Source organism: Malaclemys terrapin, chromosome 22 (genome assembly GCF_027887155.1).
Source record: "Malaclemys terrapin pileata isolate rMalTer1 chromosome 22, rMalTer1.hap1, whole genome shotgun sequence".
Lineage (NCBI taxonomy): Eukaryota > Metazoa > Chordata > Testudines > Emydidae > Malaclemys > Malaclemys terrapin.
Window position 1 is genome coordinate 14,735,209 of NC_071526.1, and position 25,748 is coordinate 14,760,956.

The 25,748-nt window shown below is 52.5% G+C and overlaps 1 protein-coding gene across 2 annotated transcripts in view; it reads left to right on the top strand.

The window, feature by feature from the left end:
* RIMS3 (regulating synaptic membrane exocytosis 3) overlaps window positions 1–23,571 on the top strand; it is a 54,471-nt gene extending 30,900 nt beyond the window's left edge. For both annotated transcript variants that reach the window (XM_054012018.1, XM_054012017.1), the window contains exons 2-7: window positions 1,172–1,439; window positions 16,022–16,163; window positions 16,986–17,098; window positions 21,283–21,384; window positions 22,124–22,263; window positions 23,355–23,571. In XM_054012018.1, the coding sequence (XP_053867993.1) occupies window positions 1,220–1,439; window positions 16,022–16,163; window positions 16,986–17,098; window positions 21,283–21,384; window positions 22,124–22,263; window positions 23,355–23,567 (930 nt within the window). In that variant the 5' untranslated portion in view covers window positions 1,172–1,219 and the 3' untranslated portion in view covers window positions 23,568–23,571. The remainder of the gene's footprint in view (window positions 1–1,171; window positions 1,440–16,021; window positions 16,164–16,985; window positions 17,099–21,282; window positions 21,385–22,123; window positions 22,264–23,354) is intronic.
* Window positions 23,572–25,748: the final 2,177 nt, after the last annotated feature.

Sequence of the window (25,748 nt, forward strand, 5' to 3'; positions counted from 1 at the left end):
CTGCAGCTAAACGAGCTTACAGGCACACAGTCCCTTGCCCCCCCCCCCCCCCCCCCCGCTAGCCCTGTGCAGGCTCCTCCAGCCAGTGCCAGGCCTCCCGCCCCACTCCGCACATCCCTGACACTGAAGGTGATGGGATCAGAACGCCCTGAGCTGGGGAAGGGGGGGGCGGATTCGCACTGTGCCCTTAAACCTCAGCCAGAGCGTGTTGGGGGGCAGCTGTAGGGGAAGTTAAGAGGCAAAAAATCCCATCCCACTTCCCCCACCCGCCCAAAATGCTGGGCCAAAACACAGCCTTGGCTCCATTTCTTGAGCCTCTGAGCTGGCCTAGCAGCTACAGCCCCAAAGCTGGGGGCAAAGGCCACAGGGGCTCCACCCTTGTGTTTGCTGTGGTTCCTGCTTCCCACTAGGCCATGCTGGGAGGCCATAAAGCTTCCCTTTGCACGCTACCCACGGGACTCTTGCCTCCCCGGCATGGCTGCTTTGGCAGCCTTGACACGGGCTACATGGGATAATCCAGCCTAGGCCCAACATCACTTGATAATTGGCCTGGGACACTTGGCGTTTGGGAGCCTTGGACTTCCCCAGAGAGGAAGGCTGGTCATGTGGTGAAGGCTCAGACCTGGGTTCAGTTCCCTGCTCTGCCACAGAAGCCCTGCGTGACCATGGGCCAGTCACTTCATCTCTGTGCCTCAGCTCGGCAGCTGTAGGCCCGGGAGAGCAGTCCCCGTTCCTTGTCTGTTCAGACCGAGCTCTCTGGGGCAGGGACCGTCTGTCAGACGCTACAGCAGCACAGTGGGGCCTGGTCTCGGCTGGAACGCTAAGATAGCGCTGCGGTGATGCCTGCTCCAAGTTATGTGCCATGAAGCCCCCAAAGCGTTTCCTGTGAATGGGGCTGCACCATGTTGGTGTTTTGCACCTCCCTGAGATGACGCTCCTGCTCCCTTCCAAGCTGTGTCGTGCTGATGTCACTCTCCTGCTCCGAGCTGACACCCCTCGGCCAGCGTAACTGATTTTTCTTTGCACAGTCAGGTGTATTTCATCCTAACAGACGGGGGATGACCCCAGGCTGCAGCCTCCCATCCCCAGTACTCGGGAACAACCCAGCTGCCACGTGAGTGGAGAGCGAATAACAGACTTTCCCCTTTGTCTCCTTTTCCTCTCCCTGCAGCTGACCCTGCCCAGGAGCCCCCCCAAGACGGAGAGCAATTAGCTGACCATGTTTAACGGGGAGACTAGTTCCTCCTCGGCTAAAAATGTGGTCCGCAGCTCCAGCATCAGCGGCGAGATGTACAACGTCGAGAAGAGCAATGGGGGCAACCCGGACTCGGCCAGCATCACCTCCAACAAGAAGAGGCGCTCTAGCCTTGGGGCCAAGATGGTGGCTATCGTGGGGCTGTCCCAGTGGAGCAAGAGCACCCTGCAACTCAACCAGCCCGGTAAGAGCGGGAGGTTTGTGCTCGCTTCGGGAGATCCCTCACTTCCTGCTCCGCTCCCTGTTTATCCTTGGCAGCAGCTCTGCACTGGGCACAGTCCCATCGCTCATGCCCAGCTCGGGATCAGCTGCTGGCACAGGGCACGCAAACTAGGCTGTCGTAATGGCTAGCACATGCTCAAGCCACCTGCCCTTCCCTCCCTCCGCCAGAATGGTGCCCAACTGCTACGTGTTTAAAGAGGGGAAATCCTGCTCTGTTCCATCCCCCCTGACCTCGGTCACTATCCATGGGGGCAATGCAGGAGGGATGCTGGAGAATGGACCCAAACGCACCATTTTCTCTTGGTCACCGCTGAGGCTTTCGCACCTGTCCTTGCAAAGGGCTGAGACGCGCGTGGTGGGAACTGAGGGTTCTGGGGATATTCTAGGTCCAGCATCTTAGAGCCTGATCCAAACCCCATTGAAGCAAATGGAAATCTGTCCATGTATGTCAGTGTGTTTTGGATCAGGCCCCCCACCCCTTCTGCTCCAATCCCATTGCATGAGACTGGGGGTAAAATTTTCAAAGAGTGTCTAAGGGGAAGATGTCCCTGGTTACAGAAGGAGGTGGGGCACCAAACTCCCATTGATTTTCAGTAGCACTGAGGTGTCTAACTGCCCTTTGTGCCTTTGAAAAGCCTTCCCCAAAGTGATTTAGGAGCCTACATTACATTGACTTTCAGAGAAATTTAGGTTCCTGAACGCCTAAGTCACTTTTGAAAATGGGATCCATGGTCCCGATCCTTCAAGGTATTTAGGCACCCAACTCCTATGGAGAACAATGTAGGTGCCTAAGTACCTTTGAAAATCAGACCGTTCAGCTCTTTTGAAAGTTTGACACCCCCTCTCGCCCTCAGCACCATCATTAGTAGTCCCACTTCCTTGGTCTGTTGCAAGTGAGCTTGAAATGAAAGGTAAGAGGAATGAGTTGGATGGAAGAAGCGAGGGGCATTTCCCCAAAACCTTCCAGAACCTACACTGGGAAAGAAATGAAATAAAACTTCTCACTTGCATTAAAGATTGTGATAAATCAGCCCAAATGGCCTCTCCTTCCAGCAGTGGGACAATGAATGGAGACTACATGCAGATCACTGGTTTTTAAAACCACATGGTAATGTAGACAGATCCAGTGTCGGGAAAGTCTGGAACTCTGACCTTTCTTGGTATTAAAACCAAGCTGGGGATTGTTGGAGGCTTAGAGTTATGGTTACACACAAAAGTTGTACCGCTTTAACTATCTCGGTATAGCTGACGCAGTAGCTCTCTGCAGTAGCTCTCAGCACAATTGCATCCATGCTAGTCATGGCATTGATCTAGCTATTTTGGTAAAGGGCTGGGGAAGGTGCAGAGCAGGTTATGTCATCTAAATGGGATCAGGGCTCCAATGTGCTAGGCTAGTGGCTCTCAACCTTTCCAGACTACTGTACCCCTTTCAGGAGTCTGATTTGTTTTGTGTACTCCCAAGTTTCACCTCACTTAAAAATGACTTGCTTACAAAATCAGCCATAAAAATACAAAAGTGTCACGGCGCACTATTACTGAAACATTTCTCATTTTTACTGTACAATTATAAAATAAATCAATTGGAATATAAATATGATACTTACATTTCAGTATATAGTATATAGAGCAGTATAAACAAGTTATTGCTGTATGAAATTTTAGTTTGTACTGACTCCCCTAGTGCTTTTTATGTAGCCTGTTGTAAAACTAGGCAAATCTCTAGACGAGTTGATGTAGCCCATGGAAGAGCTATGTACCCCCGGTTGAGAACCACTGTTCTAGGCTCTGTACGGACAGAGTAAAGGACAACTCCTAGTCCAACGAGCACTATTCATGTTAGCTCTGAAGAGTTTTGTGCCCCATAATTAAGGCTGCATTTCTGTGGAAAGCTGACTTTTCTCCAAAGTGCTTTAAAATCCCTGTGCAGAGGCAAATGGCCTATGAAATTGCTACGGCGCATTAGGAGCTGGGTAGAGTTTATGCTGCAAATTGGAATCCCTTGACCAAACGCCTCAGAGAAATTTTGGGCCAAATCCGGAGAGTTTTGCCCTCTGAGGGTGTAGAATTCAGTGGGAACTTTGCCAGCATAAGTCCTGAGTAAATTGCTCAGGATCTGGTTCTCTGTATCTAGTTGCAGTTGTTTCTCCAGGAAACCTTAATATAAAAAGTGCCAGTGGGAGGACGATGCTAATTCAGAGAAAGAACTAGTCAAATATTCTGGCTATGGGAAGTTTTAAGTACTTGAAATAGAGCTTTAAAAAAAGCTGGAGCGCCCATTTTAGCCCAGGCATTTTCTCTGAGTTATTGCTTTTTAATTTTGGTTCTCGTTGGCATTTCATGGTTCAGTAGCGTGTGTTATCTAGGGAGAAGGAGTTAATTCAGAGCCGGCAAGCCTTGCACATCTGAGATGTTTCTGAAGGGTTATAATTATCCCAGAAAGCTAAGCAAAGAACATCCAAAAAACAAAACTGGGCAAAACTCCACCCAGAGACAGCAGAATCCATACCTTCTAGGGGCCCCTAGGACTGAGGGAGAGACAGTCTAATCCATGCAACAGAACAAATGGTCTGGAAGCAATTGACTCTAAAGGCAGCCCCCATTCCCAAAATAAATAGGGTTGGGACCAATTTTTCACTGATGTCCTAAACGGCAAAATTTGTCAGTGCATCTGTGCTGCACCCATAGAACAAAGAGCCAGCACACAGCATCAGCACCACTTAAACCCCCGCCCCTCTCCAATCCCGATTTTGAGGGGGGTCTGAAATAACGCATAGACCTGGTCCCGGCCCCTCATTCAAACAATTCACAAGGCCCGCTGAACAATGCAGCCCTACGGGAGCCTTCCAAACGGGTAGCTCTGAACCAGTGATACTCACACACACCACCCTGCCTGAACTGCAGGCCCCATTTCACAGATGGACTCTGCAAGGTTGTTTTCAGAGATGGAAAAAAAAAAGCTGCAATTGACCATGGAAGTCAGTAAACAGGCTGGGGCGCTGGTGTGCTCCGAGAGAGCCAGCCCTTTCCCAATAGACCCGCCCCTTCAAAAGGGCCAAGTTTATACTGGTCCAGAATAGGCCTGCCCACTGCAGGAGCAAGGTGGGAGAATTCACAATGGGGCCCAAGAGTTGCTCCATGAGCACACTGCAGTTTTCAGCACCATGGACAAGACTCAGGGACACACAAGGCTCAGCAAGTTAGGCAGGCGGAGGGGCTTGCAGGCTTTACTATAGAGAGCTTCCGGGAGGGCTGCTGGAATCTAGGTCCAGATCCTTACAAGTATTTAGGCTTATGGAGCCAGGCCTTGCTCCCTAGGAAGAGTGCATGTAGGGTTGGGTTGGTGCAGCCCATGTGCAGAGGGGGTCACCAGTGGGAGGCGAATCATAGAATATCAGGGTTGGAAGGGACCTCAGGAGGTCATCTAGTCCAACCCCCTGCTCAAAGCAGGACCAATCCCCAACTAAATCATCCCAGCCAGGGCTTTGTCAAGCCTGACCTTAAAAACCTCTAAGGAAGGAGATTCCACCACCTCCCTAAGTAACCCATTCCAGTGCTTCACCACCCTCCTAGTGAAAAAGTTTTTCTTAATATCCAACCTAAACCTCCCTCACTGCAACTTGAGGCCATTACTCCTTGTTCTGTCATCTGGTACCACTAAGAACAGTCGAGCTCCATCCTTTTTGGAATCCCCTTTCAGGTAGTTGAAAGCAGCTATCAAATCCCCCCTCACCCTTCTCTCCTGCAGACTAAACAATCCCAGTTCCCTCAGCCTCTCCTCGTATGTCATGTGCTCCACCCCCCTAATCATTTTTGTTGCCCTCCGCTGGACTCTTTCCAATTTTTCTACATCCTTCTTGTAGTGTGGGGCCCAAAACTGGACACAGTACTCCAGATGAGGCCTCACCAATGCAGAATAAGGGGAATGATCACGTCCCTCGATCTGCTGGCAATGCCCCTACTTATACAGCCCAAAATGCCGTTGGCCTTCTTGGCAACAAGGGCACACTGGCTAACAACCAACCTAGGCAGCAGGATCATACTGTGGAGGTGATTTGGGTTGGCAACTAGCCTATTTGTCCTGGTGTGTGTGCCTGTCTTTCCCAAGCATGCACACAATCTCTGTGGGGCAATAGATCTCTCTACCTGCCTGGCAGACCCCACTCCCTTCCCCACCCCTACAATCTCTTGCTTCTATCCCCTCCAGCAGGGAAATCTCTTCACCGAGAACCTGGCCTGAAATTCCTTTACAAGAAAACCTAAAAGTCACAGGATTGGCTGTGATTAACAGGAGCTCCGTTGCCGTGGTTTTCTCCCCTAACATCCAGGGAGCTGTCTATTAGAAACCAACACTGTTTGGGCTCAGTCCAGCACCCACATCAGAAAACCATGCCACACCTGGCACTATCTTGAGTCCCCTGATTAGTAGCTTCAGAGGAGCGAAGGGCCATGGAGAATGGCCTGACCTCCTGGGCAGGGTAGGGGCACACTGAAGGCTGTGGGGTCGTTTCACTCCTGCTGCCAGTGCTTTACCTGCTCTGGGCCGGAGAGAAGACATCACTATCCAAGGGTGTCGATTCAGCACCTTTCACCAGCACTACAAGTTCTCTACACCACACCCTGCTGCTAGTGTTTTTCCTTTAAACCCCAAGGGTGCAACAAATTGGAGGGAGGAGGGCCGTGGATGCCTTTACTGGCATCCTAATAGTATAACCGGCTTTGTCGATAATAAAAAGCTTTAATCTTTCTGAGCACTTCACAACTCTTAATGTACGTATCCTCACAGCACCTCTGTGCAGTAGGGCAGGGCCATTATCTGAGAGACTGAGTGACTTGGTCAAGGTTATTTATCTATGAAACTTTAGCACAGAACCCACGCTGTGGCCTTTTAGTCAATTTTGTCTGTTTCTTAGCCTAATTCTGCTTAAAAACTGCTTAGATTAAAACAAAATGAAATAGCCCCTCAAAGCATAAAGATGAGTTCCTGCATCCCATTGCTCATAGTGGCTAGCACTCGCTCGTGGGTGCATTCCCACGGGAATCAAGGGCGCTGTGTGTCTGTACTAACCCATGTGAGTAAGTGGGCAAACCCTGGCCCTAAGTTAGTTGAACAAATGTGATCCACTCCAGGCAACAGCCATGGTGCATCTCCAAACACACACGAGACAGAAATCAAGTTGTTGGGAATGGCAGTTCCTGGCTGCCTTTCTCCTCCATTCTATTCCTTGCCATCCATCCCACTGCCTGCCTCCTCCTGCCATCGCGGTCTGACCCTTCTGACACTTGGCTCTAGCCAGGATGTAATTGGATGGAGAAAGGGAGATTTAGTTGATCAATTAGTGTCACATCCCTGAGTATATATGGTGCCATTACTGTATCACAGGCACCAAGCCTCCGCTATACTTCAAGGGAGATAATTATGGGTAATGAAATTTACCAATCCATATTGGAAATGTTTCAAATGCCAGAATGGCAACAGGTGGACTGGGAAAGAGATTGTCCTCCTGCATTTGTTTGCTCATAGGGAGCTCTAACTAATTAAATGGAACCCCCATAATCTCCAAGTCCCCTTCCACAGCTTTACCCATCCCACTGCCTCCTCCCCAATGAATTTCAGGGCTGTCAGGGAGCAGGGGGTTCATACCACAAACATAAAACCAAGGCCAATGATTCTGAACCGGCCTGCTTACAGTCTAGCAGGCTGCAACTCAGCAGGCTCTTTAAGTTACTTCTGCCCAGCTCTGCCTGATCTGGGAGCAAAGCCTTTCAAATAAAGAAAACTTGAAACAAAAACCTTCATAACAAAGGGTCCTTTTCTTCCCCGGGGACCTTGGCAGGGCTGCAGCTTTCCAGGGTTCCTCCATGGCTTGAGACCAAATTGGTCTGGACTCTATCTCCATTCTCCTGGCTCAGAAGAGATTAGCCAGCAACTCTCACCCCCACCTTAAGGGGAACTGGCAGATTATATACCGCTCTGCTTCCCAGAACTTGCCCTGATTGGCTGAGAGAGAGAGAGAGAGAGAGAGAGAAAGAAGCCTTGCCCCACCCCACACTAAAAAGCTCATAGTCCTGGGCCCTAAAAGGAACAGTGACCTCATTTTTTCCCCCAGACGCCAACTGTTATCCCTGGATCATTTCCTCTCTCCCAGCATCTGCCTCTGTTGTTCCTTTGGCCTCTGCTTGCCCCAGAATTCCTGAAACATGGTAACCTGGCCCCGAGACTTCCCTATGTTGCCTTAAAAGGCAAGCATACCCCATTACTCAATGCCCTACTCATTTTAGGTAGGAACCCCTAGCTTCCTATTGATGTCCGTGGGATTTGTGGGAGATCGGCACCTCTGAAAGTCAGTTCCCTTTTATTTAGGTGCCTACATCTGGAGTTAGGAGCCTAACATTGGGTACCCAAGTTAAAATAGAAAGTTGGCCTCACTTCATATTACAGCTAGTCCGTAGAGAGTGAGTATTTCCAGAGACAACTTCTTAAATGAAAGATTTCCCCTGTTTTTCCAGTTTTGTTCATAGAAATTTTCCGTCTTTTGAATGGAAAAACTGAATTTTTGGGGTCAAAAATCAGAATATTTCAACAGAAAATATTTTTTTTCCACAAAGAATTCATCCCATCCCCCCATACATATTAAAAAAGCCCTTTTAAAATGGAGAGAAAAATGTTTGAGTTGAAAAATGTCCCCAAGCTATACATCTAAGAAAGACCAGACACATGGGGCCTGGTTCCTCACAAAGGCCCCGGCCTGGGGGGAGTTTATTCAGAAAGGAAGGATGGGCTAGTGGTTCAAGTGTTCGACTGGAACGCGTGTCAGTTGCTTATTCTGCCAGACTTCCTGTGGGACCCTAGACAAGTCCGTTGGACTCCGTTCCCAATCAGTGATTGGAGAATAGCACTGTCGTACCCCATGGGTGTGGTGAGCCTCAATCCCTTAGGGAGAGTGAGGTGCTCATATACTATGATAAGGGGGCTGGAGAAAGCGTAGAGAGCAATTTATCAAAGCTGCTCAGACCAAAAAAAAAAGGAACCAAAAGCCCCAGGTACAGGCTGAGTTCATCCCCAACCAAAGGGACTTGTCAAATTCAGGTCCGCCTCAGCTTGCAGGAGAGAGATGGCCAGGAAACCCCATCTGTCTTTGTCCAGCTGAGGGGAGGCCCCCTCTGTTAGGATAGCAGGACTCAGCTGCTCTTCCAGGCTTCCCTCCGGGTATTATTTGTATTTCAGTCATGCCTAGAAGCCTCCCCCAAGATCAGGGCCCCCGTTGTGCGGCTGGGGAGGAGGTGAAGAACTCGGGTCTCCCGATGTCCAGGCTAGTGCCCCATCCACTAGGGCAAGCCAGGAGAAGCTGCTGTGCTTTTTTAATCTCAGCCGGAGGCCTCTCCTTTCATACCCTGCAGGATTTGGGGTGTGCAGTCAGGCCCCGTGGGGGGCTGGCCCCCTGTGAGCTGTTTTCTCCCCCCCCTGGACAGTGGCTGGCACTTTCCCAGTGAGTGGGTGATGCAGATTGTTTGTGGGCAGGTGGTATGCGGACCTAGGCCCACGTTTATTGTCTAGTCAAGGGAGCTGACTCATGAATTATCGGCATACAGGCACTGCCATATCAGATCAGCCCAGTGTCTCATCTACTTTCCTGCTTCTGACATCGGCCAATGCCTTGCGCTTTAGAGGAAAACAAAAGAGGAAACAATCTCTTTCCACTCCTAGTCCCATAATGCATCTGGCCAGTGGTGCAATGCAGTATATGGTGGGGAGGAGGGGGAGGGCAGGTTCCTGCCTGACCCTGTCAGCACTCATTGTAGGCCCTGAAGCATGAAACTGGTTTGGCCCGATTGTCATCTTTACTTGCATAGATACAAATAGTAATGGTTCAAAATATGGGAGGGAGCTTGGTCTAAAGAGCGGAGTAGGAGCCAGGGTTGTGCTGTGACCAGGTTTAGGAGACCCTGTGCGGTGATTCAGGCAGCTCAGTTCAAGCATGTCAGCCTGGGAATTAGAAGACCAGAAAGCGCCACTGGTCTGTCGGTGTCCAGCAGCCTCTGCTGAGAGGCCCCTATAATCATTACAACCACATCCTGTCTCCTCTCTATTACGAAGGATGCTACAGGTTCTATTCCAGGCTCTGCTACTGACTCCCAGTGTGACCTTGGGCAAATCACATCCCCGCTCAGTGCCTCGGTTTCCCCATCTGGAAAAGGGGAATAGTGGTTCCAGTCTATTTCTCAGAGAGATTGCGAGGCTTGGTTCGCACCTGTTTATGAAGAGCTTTGAGACTCGGATGAAAGGTGCATAGAATTAATGTGGTGGGGTGTGGGGCTGTATGGCTTGTGGGGACAGACAGACAGATCGGGGGGGGGGGGGATCAGCCATTGGGCAGGGAGATGGAGGGGGGCATATTGGTTTTCATTTGCTCAGTACATGGAACTGTCCATGTGTTATTAGGCCTGGTTGTCTCTCCCTGGCTCTGAGTAACTGGAGCCCAGCGCAGAACTGGCTAAGGGTCACCCCCCCCACCCCATGCACCCATTGGTTTCACTGAGGTCAGGGTCAAATTCAGCCCCACAGAGGCTCCACCTTGCACCCCTTGGGGGACCGCACAGCCATGGCCTCTTGCCCCCCCGGAAGGGGCCCTCCTTTGCTTGCCCAAGAGGCGGCTTCTCAGCCCCCCAACCCCCCCATGTACTTTTCTCCCCTGGCTGGGGCAGGGGCCCAGGTGCCCGATGAATCACTGGCCGGCCCTGCGGGTGGCTGAGGGACGCCAGAGCGAATTAGCATCAGCGCGGGGAAGGCAGAGCATGAACCAGCTGGGGGGGGGGGGGAGGGCTGAGGGGAGGGGTTGCCATGGCAACCTGTGACTGGCACATGAGGGTGGTGGGGGGAAACGCGTGTAAAATGCTGAACAGAAATAATCTGGGAGCACGAGGGGCCGCGGGAGCCTGGCCTGGCTTTCTGCCTCCGCGGCGTCCTCGGGCTTGCTCTTGATTAACCCCACCTGGCCGCCTTGCTTTTTTTTTTTGCGGGGTCTCGCTCTCCCTGGCTTTCTCTCTCTCTCCCCCCCTCCCCCTCAGGCTGCAATAGCTAAGGGAAAACTGAGCCCCAACCCCCCGTTTCCTGCCCCTTCTCCTGAGGGTTGGGCAGCGAGGAGTCCCCGCCGTTGGAGAGGCCAGAGATCAAATTCCCTGCTGTTGTAACCCCATTTGCACCAGCAGAAGATGGGGCCTGGGAGACTGCGGCTTTGTCCGCAGCTGGCAGCGAGCCCCCCCGCATGGGTAGCCAGACTCGCGCTAACTCGGCTCAGGCCAGCGAGCCTAAAAACGGCGGCGTGGATGTTGCGGCTCGGGTGCCGCTCAGGCGCTCACGCCTCCCCCTGCCCTCTGGGTCTGCGCTTAGATGGCTCCGGCAGAGCCAAACCCTGACGTTCCTCTCTCTAGCTTGCAAGTCTGCAACCCTGTGGCACCTTCCGGCCATGGATCCTCCCACCCACCTTCCCGGTCCCCTACTCCTCGCCGCTAAAGCCTCGTGACCCCACTGCAGTAAAACCAGATCTCCCATCCCTTCGGCTAGCTCGCTATGCTTCCCGTTAACAGAAGCACGACTCTCCTTCCTCACCCAGTAGGGGCACCTCTTCCTCCCCCCCAGCTCGGCTGGCGGCCCGGGTGCAGGGCTGCCCGCTATGTCACGGGACATGGCTGGTTTTGTGGCAGAAGGACAGCGGATGTGCACATCGCAATGAGACGAAGCGTCGTTTGGCTCCCCTGCTTTTTCTCCCAGAGATTCCAGCCGTTCCATGGAGGTCGTTTTGCTTTGTGTCGTGCCTGCCCCCTCTCAAACACACTGAAGCATGTGACTAATCCATTGCTTGCAACGGGGCTGTTCCCTGCGCGTAAGGGAGGTTGCATCGGACTCTTCGCTCCCCTGTAGCATTTTCCCCCCAAGGAGTTCAGCGCTCTTTCGAGACCCAGATTGATTTCAGCTCTCACTACCTCCCGGTGGGGTAGGAAGGTACAACCACCTGCAGAATATAGATGGGGAAACTGAGTCACGGGGCGGTGCAGTGACTTACCCCAGGTCATGTGCCAAGCCACTAGATGGACCCAGGATTCCCAGTTGCCTGCTTTGCTACACCCCGCTTCCTTCCATCTCGCGTTCAGGGTACATGGCCCCATCCGGCTGCTGATTGCTCATGGCTGTCGAGCTGCAGGAGGGCCAAGCATGTAAGTTGGGCACAGGGAGGAGGCGCTCTAGGGCTCCCTGAGTTCCCAAGAGCGTGGAGGAGTGAGAAACAGGACAGTGTAACAGAGGAATCCCAGCATGCATAGGGCGAGGCCGGCTAGATGCCTAGCCCAGCTCTGCAGCTACCACAACAGCAAAAGACTCACCACCCTGGGCACCTCACTGGGTGGGTACGATGCCGCCTTACCCATGCAGAGGGCAGGGGTGTGGGAGCCAGCCAAAGTCAAAAGAACTGTGACATAAATGCAGGGCCCAGCCTTTCCAGACCGCGCCTCCCTGCCGGCACCCGTGTGACCCTCTGGATAGCGAGCAAGGAGAGCAGAGCAAGCAGCCTCTGGGTGGCTGCTCCCATGTCGGCCTGACGGCCTCTCAGAGCTGGATAAGGATCCAGCCACATCCAATTCCGAATGGGGGTGCCACGGCCTGCAGAGCCAGCGCTCCCGGCCCTGCGGCATCAGTGAGTTTTCTCAGATGCTCCTCCTGTCTCTTGCTTCTCCAATCGATCCGTGGTCCTGCCTTTCTCGAACCCGAGTCCATCCCAGCAGAGGGGAGCGCTCTGTGTCGCTCCGATAGCGATAGCTCAGCAGGGAGGAGACTCTGGGGCTGGCTGTAGGGGGTCCCACTGCATTGCAGACAAAATTACCATGGCAACACTCGCCAGGAAGATGCTGCACGGAGGCAGAGTCAAACTGAAAGGAAAGAGGTGGGGGGATTGGGGGGGGAGATGAAATCAACTCCAGGCTTCTTTGGGGTGTCCTCTCCCATCTCCCTCTCTGGCCCCGCTGCAGGCAGTGGGTTTCACTCCCCTCCTCCTGTAAGAGTTTACTGGGGAGAACTGGCTCTACATTTGCTTCCTCTCAAAATAAAATAAAACTGTCATCCAGGGAGCAAGATTCTCCCATATTCAGTGCTGGTGGGAGGGCGGGCGGGGTGGGGGACCCAGGTCCGATAACAGGCCCCTTCTCCAGCCTTGCAAAATTGCCCTGACAGCTGGCCAGCCCAGGTATAAAAATCTCTTCACCTGCCCTTTGCCTTGGTGACAGTGGAATATTGAATGGTCTGTGGTATTGAATGGTACTGGGTTCCGGCACCTTCCAAATTCTACTTGGCACCAATGTCTGTGTCTGTTTATTTACGAGCAGGATCTGAACCTTTGCTGAGACTGGGAAATGTTCCCCCGTGTTTTGGCGTCTTTGCTCTTCTGCGTGATTAGGGTTCAGGTGCTGGACTGGAGCGGCTCTGCTCTGCACAGACGCCCTGTGTCTCAGCACTTCAGTCCCCCACCAGTGCAACGGGGTGATAATCCTTCCCCGCCCTGCGGATGGTTTGCGAAGAGATGCTCGTTGTTTGTGTGACGCTCTGGGATGAGGGGGTCAGGGCCACATATGTACCGAAAGAGAGGGGTAGTCAGTGCCAGGCATACACAGGCTGTTCTGATGAGAATTCCAGGTGCTAAATCTGGATCTTGACACCCCCCCCCTGCACACGCACGCCAGGGTTTGGATCAGGGCTTTCAGTTCAGCCCATTATACTCACCATTTGCAAAGTTTAGACCTGGATTTCGGACGATTTTGGACACCCCTCCGGGTCCAGCGATTTGGTTTAGATCCAGCTTGGCTTTTGCCCAACGCCAAAGTTTCTGGGAGTTTAGTACAGCATCTGAACCAAATGGGGGACTTTTGGAGGTTCCCCATAAAACTCCAGGGGGTTGGGAGAAGCCATCGACTGCAAGGGGGCTCAACCCAGCAGCCCTGGCTTTTATATGCAGAAAAACAGTTGTTGTGGCACAGGTGTGCTGTGGAGTTTTAATAGCCTGTTGGGGGAGGGGAGGGACAGAAAGAAAATGGTTGAGAATCCCTGCTCTAGTGCAGGTATAATAGCGACAACAGTCAGGAGTCCAGACACCTGGTGCAGGGTTGCCTGCTCATTGCTCCAGGTGAGAGGAGTTAGTTCATGATGGCCTCACTGATTGGCAGACAGGGAGGGGGCTCCCCAGGACTGGAGGGTCCGTACTGGGGTCAGACAGGGAGGGGCCTCAGTGGGGACAGGGCAGGTGCTGACGGGGTCCATGCTGGGCTCACGTTTGCTCAGGCAGCGACACCTTTCTCAGTGAAGAGGCGAGTGATGACATGAAATCAGCCTGGATGGCTTTTTCTTTCTTTCTTTTTGCAAAGGTTGCATAAATCCCAGTGAATAATTTATCAAAGGCCCAAGAGCAGCGCGCCGGGAGATGGGGATCAGAACCTTGTGAGGGGGGTTCTCGCCGGGTGGAGTGCTTTGATTCTTTCATCTGCTATAAAGTGCCCCCCTCCCTTGGGGTCTGTAGGGCAGAGAGCGTTTCCCATTGGACAGAGCAGCCGCCCCCGCTCCCTCTCCCCTCCGGAGAAGGAAAAGGTCAGTTGTAAAGGGCAGGTAAACAGCAGATCTGAAGCATCTCAGCTTGAGCGTGATATTTCAGGGGAGCGTTATCCATCATGTACCTGGCAGAGAGTTACAGCTCCCCTGCTGGGGAAGGGACAGGCAGGTGGGAGCGAGCGTTTGCTGGTCTCACTCCTTGGCACCATTACCTGCTGTGTTCCACCAGCCAGCCAAGCCACTGGGGCCTCCTGGCAGCTACGGGGAGTGAATTCCATCTCCTGCCGATTGCCCAGTACCAGCTGCTTTAGAGGAATCATAGAAATGCAGGTCTGGAACAGACCTTGAGAAATCAGCTAGTCCAGCCAACTGCGCTGAGGGAGGACTAAGTATTATTCTAGCCCATCCCTGACAGGTGCTTGTCTAACCTGTTCTTAAAAGCCTCCAGAGAGGGAGATTCCACAATCTCCCTAGGGACTTTGTTCCAGCTCTTAACTACCGCGACAGTCGGGAAGTTTTTCCTAATGTCCAACCTAAACCTCCCTTGCTGCAATTTAAGCCCATTACTTCTTGTCCTATCCTAAGGGGATAAGAAGAAGAATTTATCTCCCTCCTCTTTAGAGCAACCTTTTCCATACTTGAAGACTGTTATCGTGTGTCTCCTCCTCCCCACCCCCATCTTCCCTTCTCCGGACTAAACAGACCCAATCTTTCCTCGTAGGTCATGTTTTCTAGGCCTTTCATCATTTTTGTTGCTCTCCTCTGGACTTTCTCCAATTTGTCCACGTCGTTCCCAAAGTGCAGGGCCCAGAGTTGCTAGCCGAGGCCTTACCAGTGCTGAGTAGAGTGGAAGAATTACTTCTCGCATCTTGCTTACCACACACCTCCTAATACAAGGCACAAGAAGCCCCTAGTGGATAATTCTGTGCTACTCTGTCTCCAGGAGAAGCTCTTTTTTAAGGCCCATCTGGCACAGACTGGCCCATGCCCCAAGCAGGATGTTCACAGCCCTTCCAAACAACTTGCTTTTACCCCTTGAATGTACCTCTCGTTAGCCACAGAAACACCCAGTCCTTTTGTTTAATCCTGCTGTGCCCTTGGCCCTCAGTTGGTTGACTCCATTCGAGTTTTTATACTGTGCTCCTTTCCATGGCATTTGAGTGCCCTAGGCTCTGGCAGTGCAGTGAGAGAGGGGACAAGCAGCTGCTGTGTGTGGTTGATTTGTTCGTCGCTTCCTTCCTAGGGGGAAATTGCATGTGTTTTTTTTTTTTAAATGACGATTGTTGTTTGTTTGCTGGGAGGAGCAAAGGCAGGTTGCTCTAGGAGCAGAAGGTGGCGAGATCTGCGGTGGTTCCTGACTGCTGGGGGAGTGCGTTCCAGTCCAGGAGGAGCCCCCGAGGAAACTTGATCTCCTGCACAAATGAGCATTACTGTTTTGCCATCAGTTCCCTTGGGCTGCATTACAGTCGCACCTCCAGGCCCCAGCCAGGGATGGGGGCCTAGGCGCTGTACAAACGCAGTCCCTGCTGCAAAGAGCCATCTGCCACCTTGCATCAGAGCTTAAAGTACTTGGCAATCAATTAACCCTAAACCCCACCTCAGAGGGGGCTCTGGCCCTCCTCCCTTTAGAGATGGGGAAACTGAGGCACAGAGGGGGGCAGTGACTTGCCCGGGGTCAATGACAGAGCTGCAGCTAGAATTCCTGGGTTCTATCTTGCTATGTTCTTACTCTAAGCACTAGACATGACATCTCCCATGACACCGCCTGGGTTGCCTGTCCCAGTAGGGTGATGTCATGTTGCATGGCCATGTACCATCAACCCTTGAAGGAGGAGGATGGGGGTGCAGGGAGCATTGTGCTGATGGCTCTCTGCCATCTTGCTGTCCAGGAGGGGGGAGTTTCTTTACTTCCCAGCCCGCGATTCCCCAGCCTGGCTTATCTGTGTGTTTGCTTCCAGACGGCGGCCCCAAGAAGCTGCGCAGTAACATCCGGCGGAGCACGGAAACCGGCATTGCTGTGGAGATGAGGAATAGGGTCACGCGGCAGGGCAGCCGGGAATCGACCGACGGCAGCACCAACAGTAATAGCTCCGATGGCACGTAAGGCCCGGGGCACGGGGCGACCGGCCCTTTCCTGCCTGGGACCGAAGGGGAGGGGAGCAGGGCGCAGTCAGCGAGGCGCAGAAGCCCAGCTGCAGTTCTCCTTCCAGAGGAGGCCCTCGGTCTCTCCCAGTGGGTTGGAGGAAGCACGTAATGCCCCAAGGCCGCTCTCCTCGCAGGGGGAGGATGAGGGCGGCTCTCCTGCTCTCCCACACGGGGCACAGCTTAAGAGCAGGGCTAATGTCAGCTCTCCTGGTGCCCCAAATCAGACCGAGCCACTGGGCCTCCCGGTGGTGTGCGGAGCCAGAGCTCTCAGTCCCGGCTGTCACCGGTGCCTACCAGTATCAAGCCAATGCTCTCTGACGGAGCCCCACAACCCCTTGGGGTGATGCCTGCCTGGCTTTCAAGCACTCCAGATCCCTGGGCACAGAGTGTCAGATCAGTCTGGAGTTTCCTCGTGCTGAGTTCACAGGGTCCTGTAGAAATCGGAGGTAGCGACGGTCCACTTGGGGCCGTCTCCTTCAGGGCAGGGTGGTTCCCAGTAGAGTCTCCTGTGCTTTGTCCAGCCGCGTTTCTAATCCGTACGCGGTGGGTATCCTACCAGTGCCCTGGGAGGGTCTGTTCCGCAGCTGACGTCACTGTCAGGAAATGGTAAGGGAGGTTTGGTTAATTCATGTTGGCTCAGTGCTTTGAGATCCTCATGCAAGGCACATTATCTCTGTGCAAAGAACTATTGGCTGGGAAATCCAGTGCTTTCCGGGGGCTTGTCTCACCCGTACTGTCCCTTCTCCTCTCTCACCACCCCCCATCCCCTTATCTCAGATTCATTTTCCCCATGACCCGGCTAGGAGCCGAAAGCCAGTTCAGTGACTTTTTAGACGGGCTCGGGCCGGCGCAGATTGTTGGCCGGCAGACACTGGCGACGCCTCCGATGGGTGAGTGCTCACAGCTGGAGCGGGTGGCCCAGCCAAAGGGACGAGGGGAAGTTGTTACACGGGATTGGGCTCCAAGCCCTGTGCCCGGCCCGTGTCTCCTAGTGGATGGAGGCGAACAGCCGGATCTCGCTGCTGGACCTCCGGTGACTGGCACCGAGGTCAGGCTCAGGCCCTGACCCTGCCTCCCACGGGGTTAAGGGAAGTGGGTGTCTGTGACCTGCCTGGTGGAACCTGGGCTGGAGGCAGGGAACTGACGCGCGCTCAAACTGAGCGAAATGCTGGACACACAGCTGCCTGCTGCTCGATGGTTTGGCTGGACGACAGGAGCCAGGCGGCTTTGTTGTGTGCGGAGCCCACGTCCTCCATCCACCCTGCGCGAGAGGGGAAGGGACTGAAGTCAGACCCACGAACCGGCCCTCGTCTGAGAAGGGCACCGGGCTCCGACAGGGACTCACTGAAATAGCAGTAATAGGCCCTGCTCCTGCTGCCTGGGGTCTCTCCAACCTGAGCAGCTGCGGAGCCCCCAACCCACTGCCCAGCTTGCCGAGACCTCCAGCTGTCTCACCCCTGCCCCACTGAGCCCCACCCACGCTGCACACAGGCCGTTGGCTGCAGTGCCAGGGGCCTGTCCACACGCCCATCAGTCCTTTGTCCAGCCGCGGAGGGGACCCAGCTTGGTTCCACGGGGAGCAGACTGAGCCAGCCTTCTGGGGGGGGGGGGAGGGGGCGGGAGTTGAAGACACAGGGACAGGTCTCATCCCTGTGGAATAAGGGGGCATGTGACCCCAATGGCGTTAACCCTTTCATTGCCAGGCTGTGCTGGCATCTCAGCTACACCTTTTAACAGAGTTCAAATGGACCGCTGAGGATTGCTCTCCAAGGCCTGAAGCGAGACCATTCTAACGTCCCAGCTCTGCCCCAGAATGGAGGAGGGACCCAGCCCAAAACAACAGGCGGGGAGGCCCGATGGGGTTCGTTTCTCTCACTGGGGCAGGTTGGGATTTGAAAGGGACCCAAGGGAGCTAGGAACTCAAATCCCACTGGAATGCGTTTGCAAATCCCAGTTTCATAACCTGCCATTGCCAGGGCCACTAACAAGCCAGCAGCAGTGCAGGAAGGGCAGCGAGGTGTCCGGGCCTGGACACGGGTGCCAGAGGAGCAGGCAGGTGGCCCCTTTGGCTACGGAAGAGAGTCAGATTTCGGGTATGCACGTGGCAATGCCCAGATACTGCACAGAGACCCGTCCTACCCCAGTGAAGTGTTCCATAGCTGGGATTTCTCTTGAGATGTTCAGCTGGGTGGAGCACCGTGCTGGGACGACGACTGCAACTGCAAACGAGGGGAATGCCGGCCTTATTCTGTATAAAAGAAAACCATTCTTTCAGCTTGAGTGAAGCAGGCCCTTTCTCTATAAGCCCCTGTCCTAAGTTCCATAGTGCCTTGAGTCCTAAGGATCCCACAGCCTATATGCACGAGCCCCGCAATGCAGCCACCTCTGGGGTGGAGGGCAAGGAGGGCAGAAAGCGTTCTTCAGAACAGTGGTGGGGTGATTTCTGAGGAAGGGCAGAACAAAATTCCTTCCCCAGGCTCAACACGCTCATCTTTTATGTACGTGATTTGATTTTAAGGGCAATGGTAAGCGGGGGGAGGGGTGTGGAATTTCACATTTTCATAACCCCGCCTTGTTTTCTTTTAAATCAAAATTCAAAATTTCCATTCAAGATTTTTTGCCCCAGATTTTGAAGGTTCAAAATACAGCTGGTGGAAATGTTCCAAAGACCAGTAGTCGGCGTGGTGCTTGTTTTCCACCTCAGCAGGATGCAGGGTGGAGCTGACCCTGGGCAGGGCGGGGGGCAGATGTTTAATGCCTAATGCTTAACCCTCCTCTCCTGCCTTAAAAAACCATCATGAACAAACTGACCCTGAGCCTGGTGTAAATCAGAGTAACCCCTTTAAAGTCAATTGAGTGTCACTGGTGTGAGGGAGATCCGAATCAGACCGGCTGCATTTAAAGTACGTTCCTGGCTTTTCTATAGCAAGTTTGGGGCCAGCGGGAGAAAGGAGGCATTTTTCTTCTCCTTAAGGCCATCGATGTGGGAGAGGTCAGTGTTTCTCAATGACCGCTGCGTGGACCGGTGCCGGTCCCTAAGATCTCCCTGACACGGTTTAGGAAGGCAGCAAGCCGGACCCTGGTATAGAAGAGATTGAGAAACACTGGAATAGGTGACACCCCCAAACCATAACTCCCTGCCCCCGGGATTTGAGACCTTACCTTGCTCTCAGCTCATTCTCTCTGTCCTCATCCCCCCATTTCTTTCGGTGTCCCCTGCTCCGAGTCCAACGCGCTTCTGAAATGCAAAGTATGTCTCAGACTGTCCAAGTTCATCTTGTTTCTCTTAAACTCCGGCGTGACACCAACAGTCCCCCCATCCCTTCGCGCCGATCCCCGCTCCCTCCCCCGGGCCGCGCTGGTGCGGGGGGTGCAGGCCGTAGGCCAGTTACACACCAGTGGAGCGACGGGGACCTACCTCCGTGCACATCCCAAGGGCTGTACCTACTGGGGCTGCTGCAGACGACGTAAGTGGGAGACCGAATCTGTGTCGTGGGCTTAAAACAACAACAAAAGTTCATTGTCTTTTGTTTTCCTTCTGGTTTCTTTCTTTCTTTCTTTCTTTCTCCATCCGTGGTGGTTTCTGTTGTTCATGTCGTTCTGGGCTTTGCCAGCCGAGTTGCCCCATCCTTACACCACAAATCACATAGTCTTTGCTTTCCCTTTTTCTTTAACAAACCCACTCGCTTTCATTGGTATTTCATTTTCTCCTTTGGCACCTAATGCTTGTGAATACGCTTTCCTCAGCTGCCCTCTGCTGGCCAACATTAGGAATAACCACCACGGTCATTCTTCCAAGGGAGCCGCGGAGGCAGCGTGAAGGCGTAATTCAACCTGAGCGTTTTAAAAGAGGGTAGGGGAGAGGCATCCGGGTGGAGAACTTACTAACTTACTTACTGACAGAGGGAAGATTCAGTGTTTGTAAGCAGAGGGCTGGGGCTATCCTTGGAAATGCTACTGTAAAGTGTACAAGGTGGAATCTGAGGCATGACATGGGCCCATCAGAAATACCCTTGAGCCCGTCACAAAAGGACACGGACCATCTCTAGGGATGCTTTCATGGGACTCAGAAAGGGCTGGAGGAACTGCACTATAGGCAGGGAAATCGCCCACCCCCCCTTTGAAGGGAACTAGTTGCTGGGTACTCAGCCAGGCTTGGGCCTCCTAAAGCCAGGGTTGTGAGTTCAATCCTTGAGGGGGCCATTTAGGGCTCAGGGGTGCTAGAATGGAGATGATACCCAACTCTCTCCACCTCCTCAACTGCTTCTTGAGGCAGCCCCAGGACGTACGTGCCATGCTGAGGAACTCCCCTTCCCAAGGCATGGCTTTGGTTAATCCTAGCACGGGGAAAGCTCCCGAAGGGCTGATTCAGGGTTCAGAAAAGGCGTATCTCACTGTGGCCTGACAGATACAAAAGTACATGGACAGCGAATCGAGTTATCGGAGAAGCAGGAGGAAAAGGCTCTCTCTTAAACCGGGCGGGGGGGGGGGGGGAGCCTCATTTTTAAAATGCTACGGCCTGATTTCTAGAGGGTACAACTCAGCTGTAGTTGTGGACGCTTAGAAATTCTGCAGAGCCAGCCACTGATGTCTCACTAGTTGTCCCAGTGCCGTGACAGCACACTCAGATGGGCACGCAGGTGCATGAAGCCCATTGCATGTCGCTCTTCTCTGAATTCTCTCCCCTGTTTCTATGTTGTTCTGGTAACAAGGTGCCCAGAATTGAGCTCCGGGTCCTAGACATGTTCCCATCGAAGCTCCCTTGAGGACAGGGTTAGATGGCTCTCCTGTGATGTCCTGTCTTCTCGTCAGTTCCATGTTCTTGTTACTTTCGTTTTGCTGTGCCCCCCGCCCCCTGTGGCAGCGGTTTTAAGACACCGGGTGCTCTGGGACTTGCTCTGCAGTGCACCTGGTGCTTTAGAACAGGGTCCTCCGAGCAAGGGTGCAGAGGACAGTGGAAGCTGTGGGCGAGTAAGGAAACGACATGGATGCTAATGGGGGGTGGCCATTTGTCCCTGACACAGGATGGGGCTCGCTAGGACCCCTGATTCTCACCTCTCCCCTTTTGTCCTAGGCGATGTCCACATTGGGATGATCGATAGGAGCGGGCAGCTGGAGGTGGAGGTGATCCAGGCCAGGGGCCTCACCCCAAAGCTGGGTTCCAAGTCCATCCCTGGTAGGTATCCGTGCCAAGAAGCCTTAAGGAAGAGGGGTCCAGGAGCTTTGGGAAGGTGTGCGGGGGAGGAGGGGTTAATGCCTCCATTTTGCTCTCGATAGCGTTGCTTTATGATACACCCCAATAACAAGCAGATGCCCCCCCCAGTCCCTTGGGGCTCCCCCTCCAGTCATGCAATGGTTAGTCCCTTGGGTCTGGCTCTGCCTGGAGTGGGCAGCCAAGGGGTGGGCTGGCTGAGTGCACCCACAGAGCCAGGCATTAGCACACAGTAACCCCGGGCCAGGGGCAGTTCTGGTTGTTCTACAACCGACCCACTAACACAAAACCTACCCAGCAAGGAAGTGAAAAGTCAAGGCTATCAGCACAGCACAGACCCTCTCCTCCCGGCCCCCCACAGACACGGCCCTCACCACAAAATGCACCACAATCCAGCGGGATGCCAGTCTTTCAGCACCCCTTCCCGAAATTCCTGCTGCCCATTCTCCCCCGCCCCATCAACCAGATGAGACGTCCCTCCCCCTCCCTTCTGCATAGCTCTGGGAAACTACAACACAGGGCTTGGGGAGGGGGACCTGGCAGGCCAGCATCCCTGTGGGAGGCAGAGCTCTGGTTGAGGTGTGTTCCTGGCAGTGTGTGCCTGGATTTCCCCCGCCGTAGATGAGGCCCAGTGCCCAGGTAATTCTGCTGAGGATATTCACAGCTGGTTTGCATCTGTGCTTCTGTCTCTTTTCCAATGCAGCGACCTATGTTAAAGTTTATCTGCTGGAGAATGGGACCTGCCTGGCCAAGAAGAAGACCAAGATGGCCAAGAAGACCTGGGACCCATTCTACCAGCAGGCACTGCTCTTTGACGAGGGCCCACAGGGCAGAGTTTTGCAGGTGAAGTAATCCCTTTTCAAGGGGAGGTGGGCAAAGAGCACTTCTTAAAGGGAAAGTTGGATATCTTCGAGGAAATGCCCCCAGCAGTGGGTGCCAGATCCCCCCTATTCATTGGCTGTTAAGAGACCCAGTCAAACATCTGGTCTTTGACTGGGGGAGCGGATCCATGAACGCTTCATTTGAGGGAACTGGGAGTCTGGACTCCTGGGTTCCATCCCCAGCTCTGCCCCTCACTTCCTCCCTGACCGTGGGAAGTCCCTTCCCCTTTCTGTGTCGCTCCTTGGCACCAGAGTGCAGTAGGTCCTGCCGTATCACGCAGGGGCATGCGGAGACCTCATTCATGGAGCTTTGTAAAGTGCTTTGAGATCCTGGGCTGGAAGGGACTTTTGACCTTTCCCTCGATCCAGTTGCACACATCATTTGCCATAGGGCCCACACCTTATAGATGGCCAAGCATCCAACTGGGTGAGCATTAGGCTGACTGAGGGAGAGCTCAAATGTTGAAGATGCGGAGATCCTATGGTTCCCATTGGAATTGCAGGTACCCAGCACTTCAGAGAGGCAGGTCTTGAACTGTATGTGTTCATATTATGGTAGTGCCTCACCCAAGGGCAGGGCCTGTACAGACAGGGCGCCATACAGACCCTAAGAGATGTTCCTCGCCCAGAAACAGCAGGCAGCACCTTGCAGCCAAGATCTCACAATCTTTTCTCAGTGGGGTAACTCATCTTCACAACATCCCTGTGACATTAAGGCTATAATGCCCCATTTTGCAGGTCGGTAACCTGAGGCAGAGAGGGGTGACAGACTTGGTCATGGCTGCACAATTCGAGGAGTCAATGTCAGAGACAGGAATATAGGACCCCTGTTGTCTTGATTTTGAAATTCATTGCTCATGCCCCTAGCTCAGAGCCCCCCTCAGAATAACACCAGACACCTTTCTGCTGTGACCCACCTGGCTTCCCTCAGGTAAACGCTGGGGGTCTGGAGAAGAGTCCCAAGGTTTATATGATGCTCTGGGCACCACTCCCCATGCACGGAGCCCAGCCTGGGACAGGTTCAATTTACCTAATGAGGGTTCTTCCCTGTAGGTGATTGTCTGGGGAGATTATGGCCGCATGGATCACAAGTGCTTCATGGGAATGGCGCAGATTGTCTTGGAAGAATTGGATCTCTCCAACATGGTCACAGGCTGGTACAAACTCTTCCCCACTTCCTCGCTGGCGGACTCCACCATCGGCCCTCTGACGCGTCGCCTCTCCCAGTCCTCTCTAGAGAGTTCCACAAGTCCTTCTTGCCCCTAAGGGGCAGGGCTCAGGGCATGGGTGGGAGGGAGGGAAGGAAACAAGCTGGCCTACCAAAACCTTTGGTGGAACGGCTGTAAATATTCTGTGTCTAGTTTGGTTTCATTTTTTTTCCCCCCTCCCTGAAACGAGCTGCTCTCGACATGTTCCTCGCCAGCTGCAACGTTCCACCGCGCAGGCAGGGGACTTTAAACGAGAGGGGTGGGAAGGAGAAACAAGAACAAACTTGTAACGCAGAACAAGTGATGTGACTGACCGACAACCGTTCCCAAGACTGTTACCGCATCTCATCGAGTCATATTCGGAAAGGAGTCAAACAATGGACCATATTTCTCATCTGAGCAGCTGGCGGGAGCGTCTTGGATCCGATTCATTCAATCCCACTGCAAGTAGCATGTTAACTCAATTTTGTTTTGCCTCCATTTTGTTTTCCTGATCGTTGAGGAAAAATAGCTTTTTTTAAAAAAAAGAAAAAAAAAATGAATATATTCAGCACTACTACTTTTTTTAATGGAATGTAGCATCTTATATTATGTAGCCTGCCATGAGCTAATTGAAAACACATTCTCTCTCTGCAATATCTAGGAGGGACCCTCTCCCTACCGACAGGAACCATCCGCCAGTCACTTGCTGTTTTGGTAGATTCCTGACACAAATCTTGCAAGGTCGAGCAAGCAATCTGTTGATCACTTTTTTCTTTGGTAGCATGTAGCCTGTGACAAGTGACTCTACCAAAGCAGTAGGGGATGAAAAAGGTGCATTTGACCTGACTGTTATTTAAGTGTATTATGGTTCTGTCTTGATGTTCCACACTTTCAAATTATTTTGAAGGACCACCCCCAAGATGTAATAGATACCATGCCTCATACAACAGTTCCAACTAGGAGAAGGTGATGCAAAGGGAAGCTTGCAATGATGGTTGAATTGAACTCCTAGTCAGTCTCATCTTTGCTCATTCACCCCTAGGCGAGGTCCAACTTGTGGCTGAAAGGTTTCCACACTCAATTACTGCATTTCAGGGAGCAAACAGAGGGTGTGTCAGAACATATACTGTCCATAACCAGAAAGAAGGGTTGAATGCACCTTTTTCCAACCCTTGATTCATTGGTATGCTGCAGGGAAACATCTCAGTTGTATTCACTATGGATCTGGTGTAAGGGTGACAGATAGGTTACAAAACAAACTAGATGTTTTGAATTTATTACAATGATGAGTGTTTGTTTTTTGTTTTTTTAAAAAGCAGTATTCTGGTTCCCAAAGAGGACCAGTTCTTGTAGCAAAACCGAGAATTATGGAAGCTTTTTATGAAGGTGCCTAATGAAATTTGCTGAAAATACTCAGGGGAGACACCACTAGAAACTGCGGTTTCTTCATTAAAAAATAAATAAAAATTACACGATGACTGTCCTGAAGGATCAGTTTCCAAAACCAAGAGGTGGACGAGTGGTCAGACTGGAAAAGGACATGAGATGAATGGGGTATTTCTACCTAGCAGATATCTCTGGCCTTCAGTCTTTAATACCAATCAACCAAAATCAAGGTTGAGTTTTGTTTTTATTAGTATTGATTGGCAAAAAGATAATTTCACAATGCACAGAGCACAAGGAACATCCTATGGTTCCTCCTGCGTCGTTAGCAAGGATGAACCAACTAGAACTTATTGCCGCAAAGAAACAAAAAAGTAAACCTGAAGGGTAAGAACTTTGCTATGAAACCATTCCTTCCACAAAATGGAAACTGCCAGTCCGCAATGTACTTACTCTTTGGTGGCGGTCTTGTGTGACACAACCATCAAGTTTTCAGCAACTTTGTGTCAAGGAATTTCAGCTGCTATAAATGTACATTGAATTTTCAACTTCACCAAACCAAAATATCTTGGGACCACTGAGCAGGGACCAGACTGGATTCTGCTGACTGCAGATGGAGATAGGTCTGTTTGCTCCCCAGGATCTCATGTTTTTCTCCCAAGGAACCAGAGCCTGGTCTACTGTGGTGGAGGAGTGACTGTTCAGTACAAGCAATATACACTGATTTCCAAGTTCACACTTAAAGGCGGCCCTGCTGGTCCACCGTATGGTTTTACCTTAGAGCCGGAGTGGGTTATTTGAGGAAGCCCATTTTGTGCCCGGCTTATTGGAACTGGAAGAAGGTGATGACATGAATTTAAGTTCCTTCCAGAGC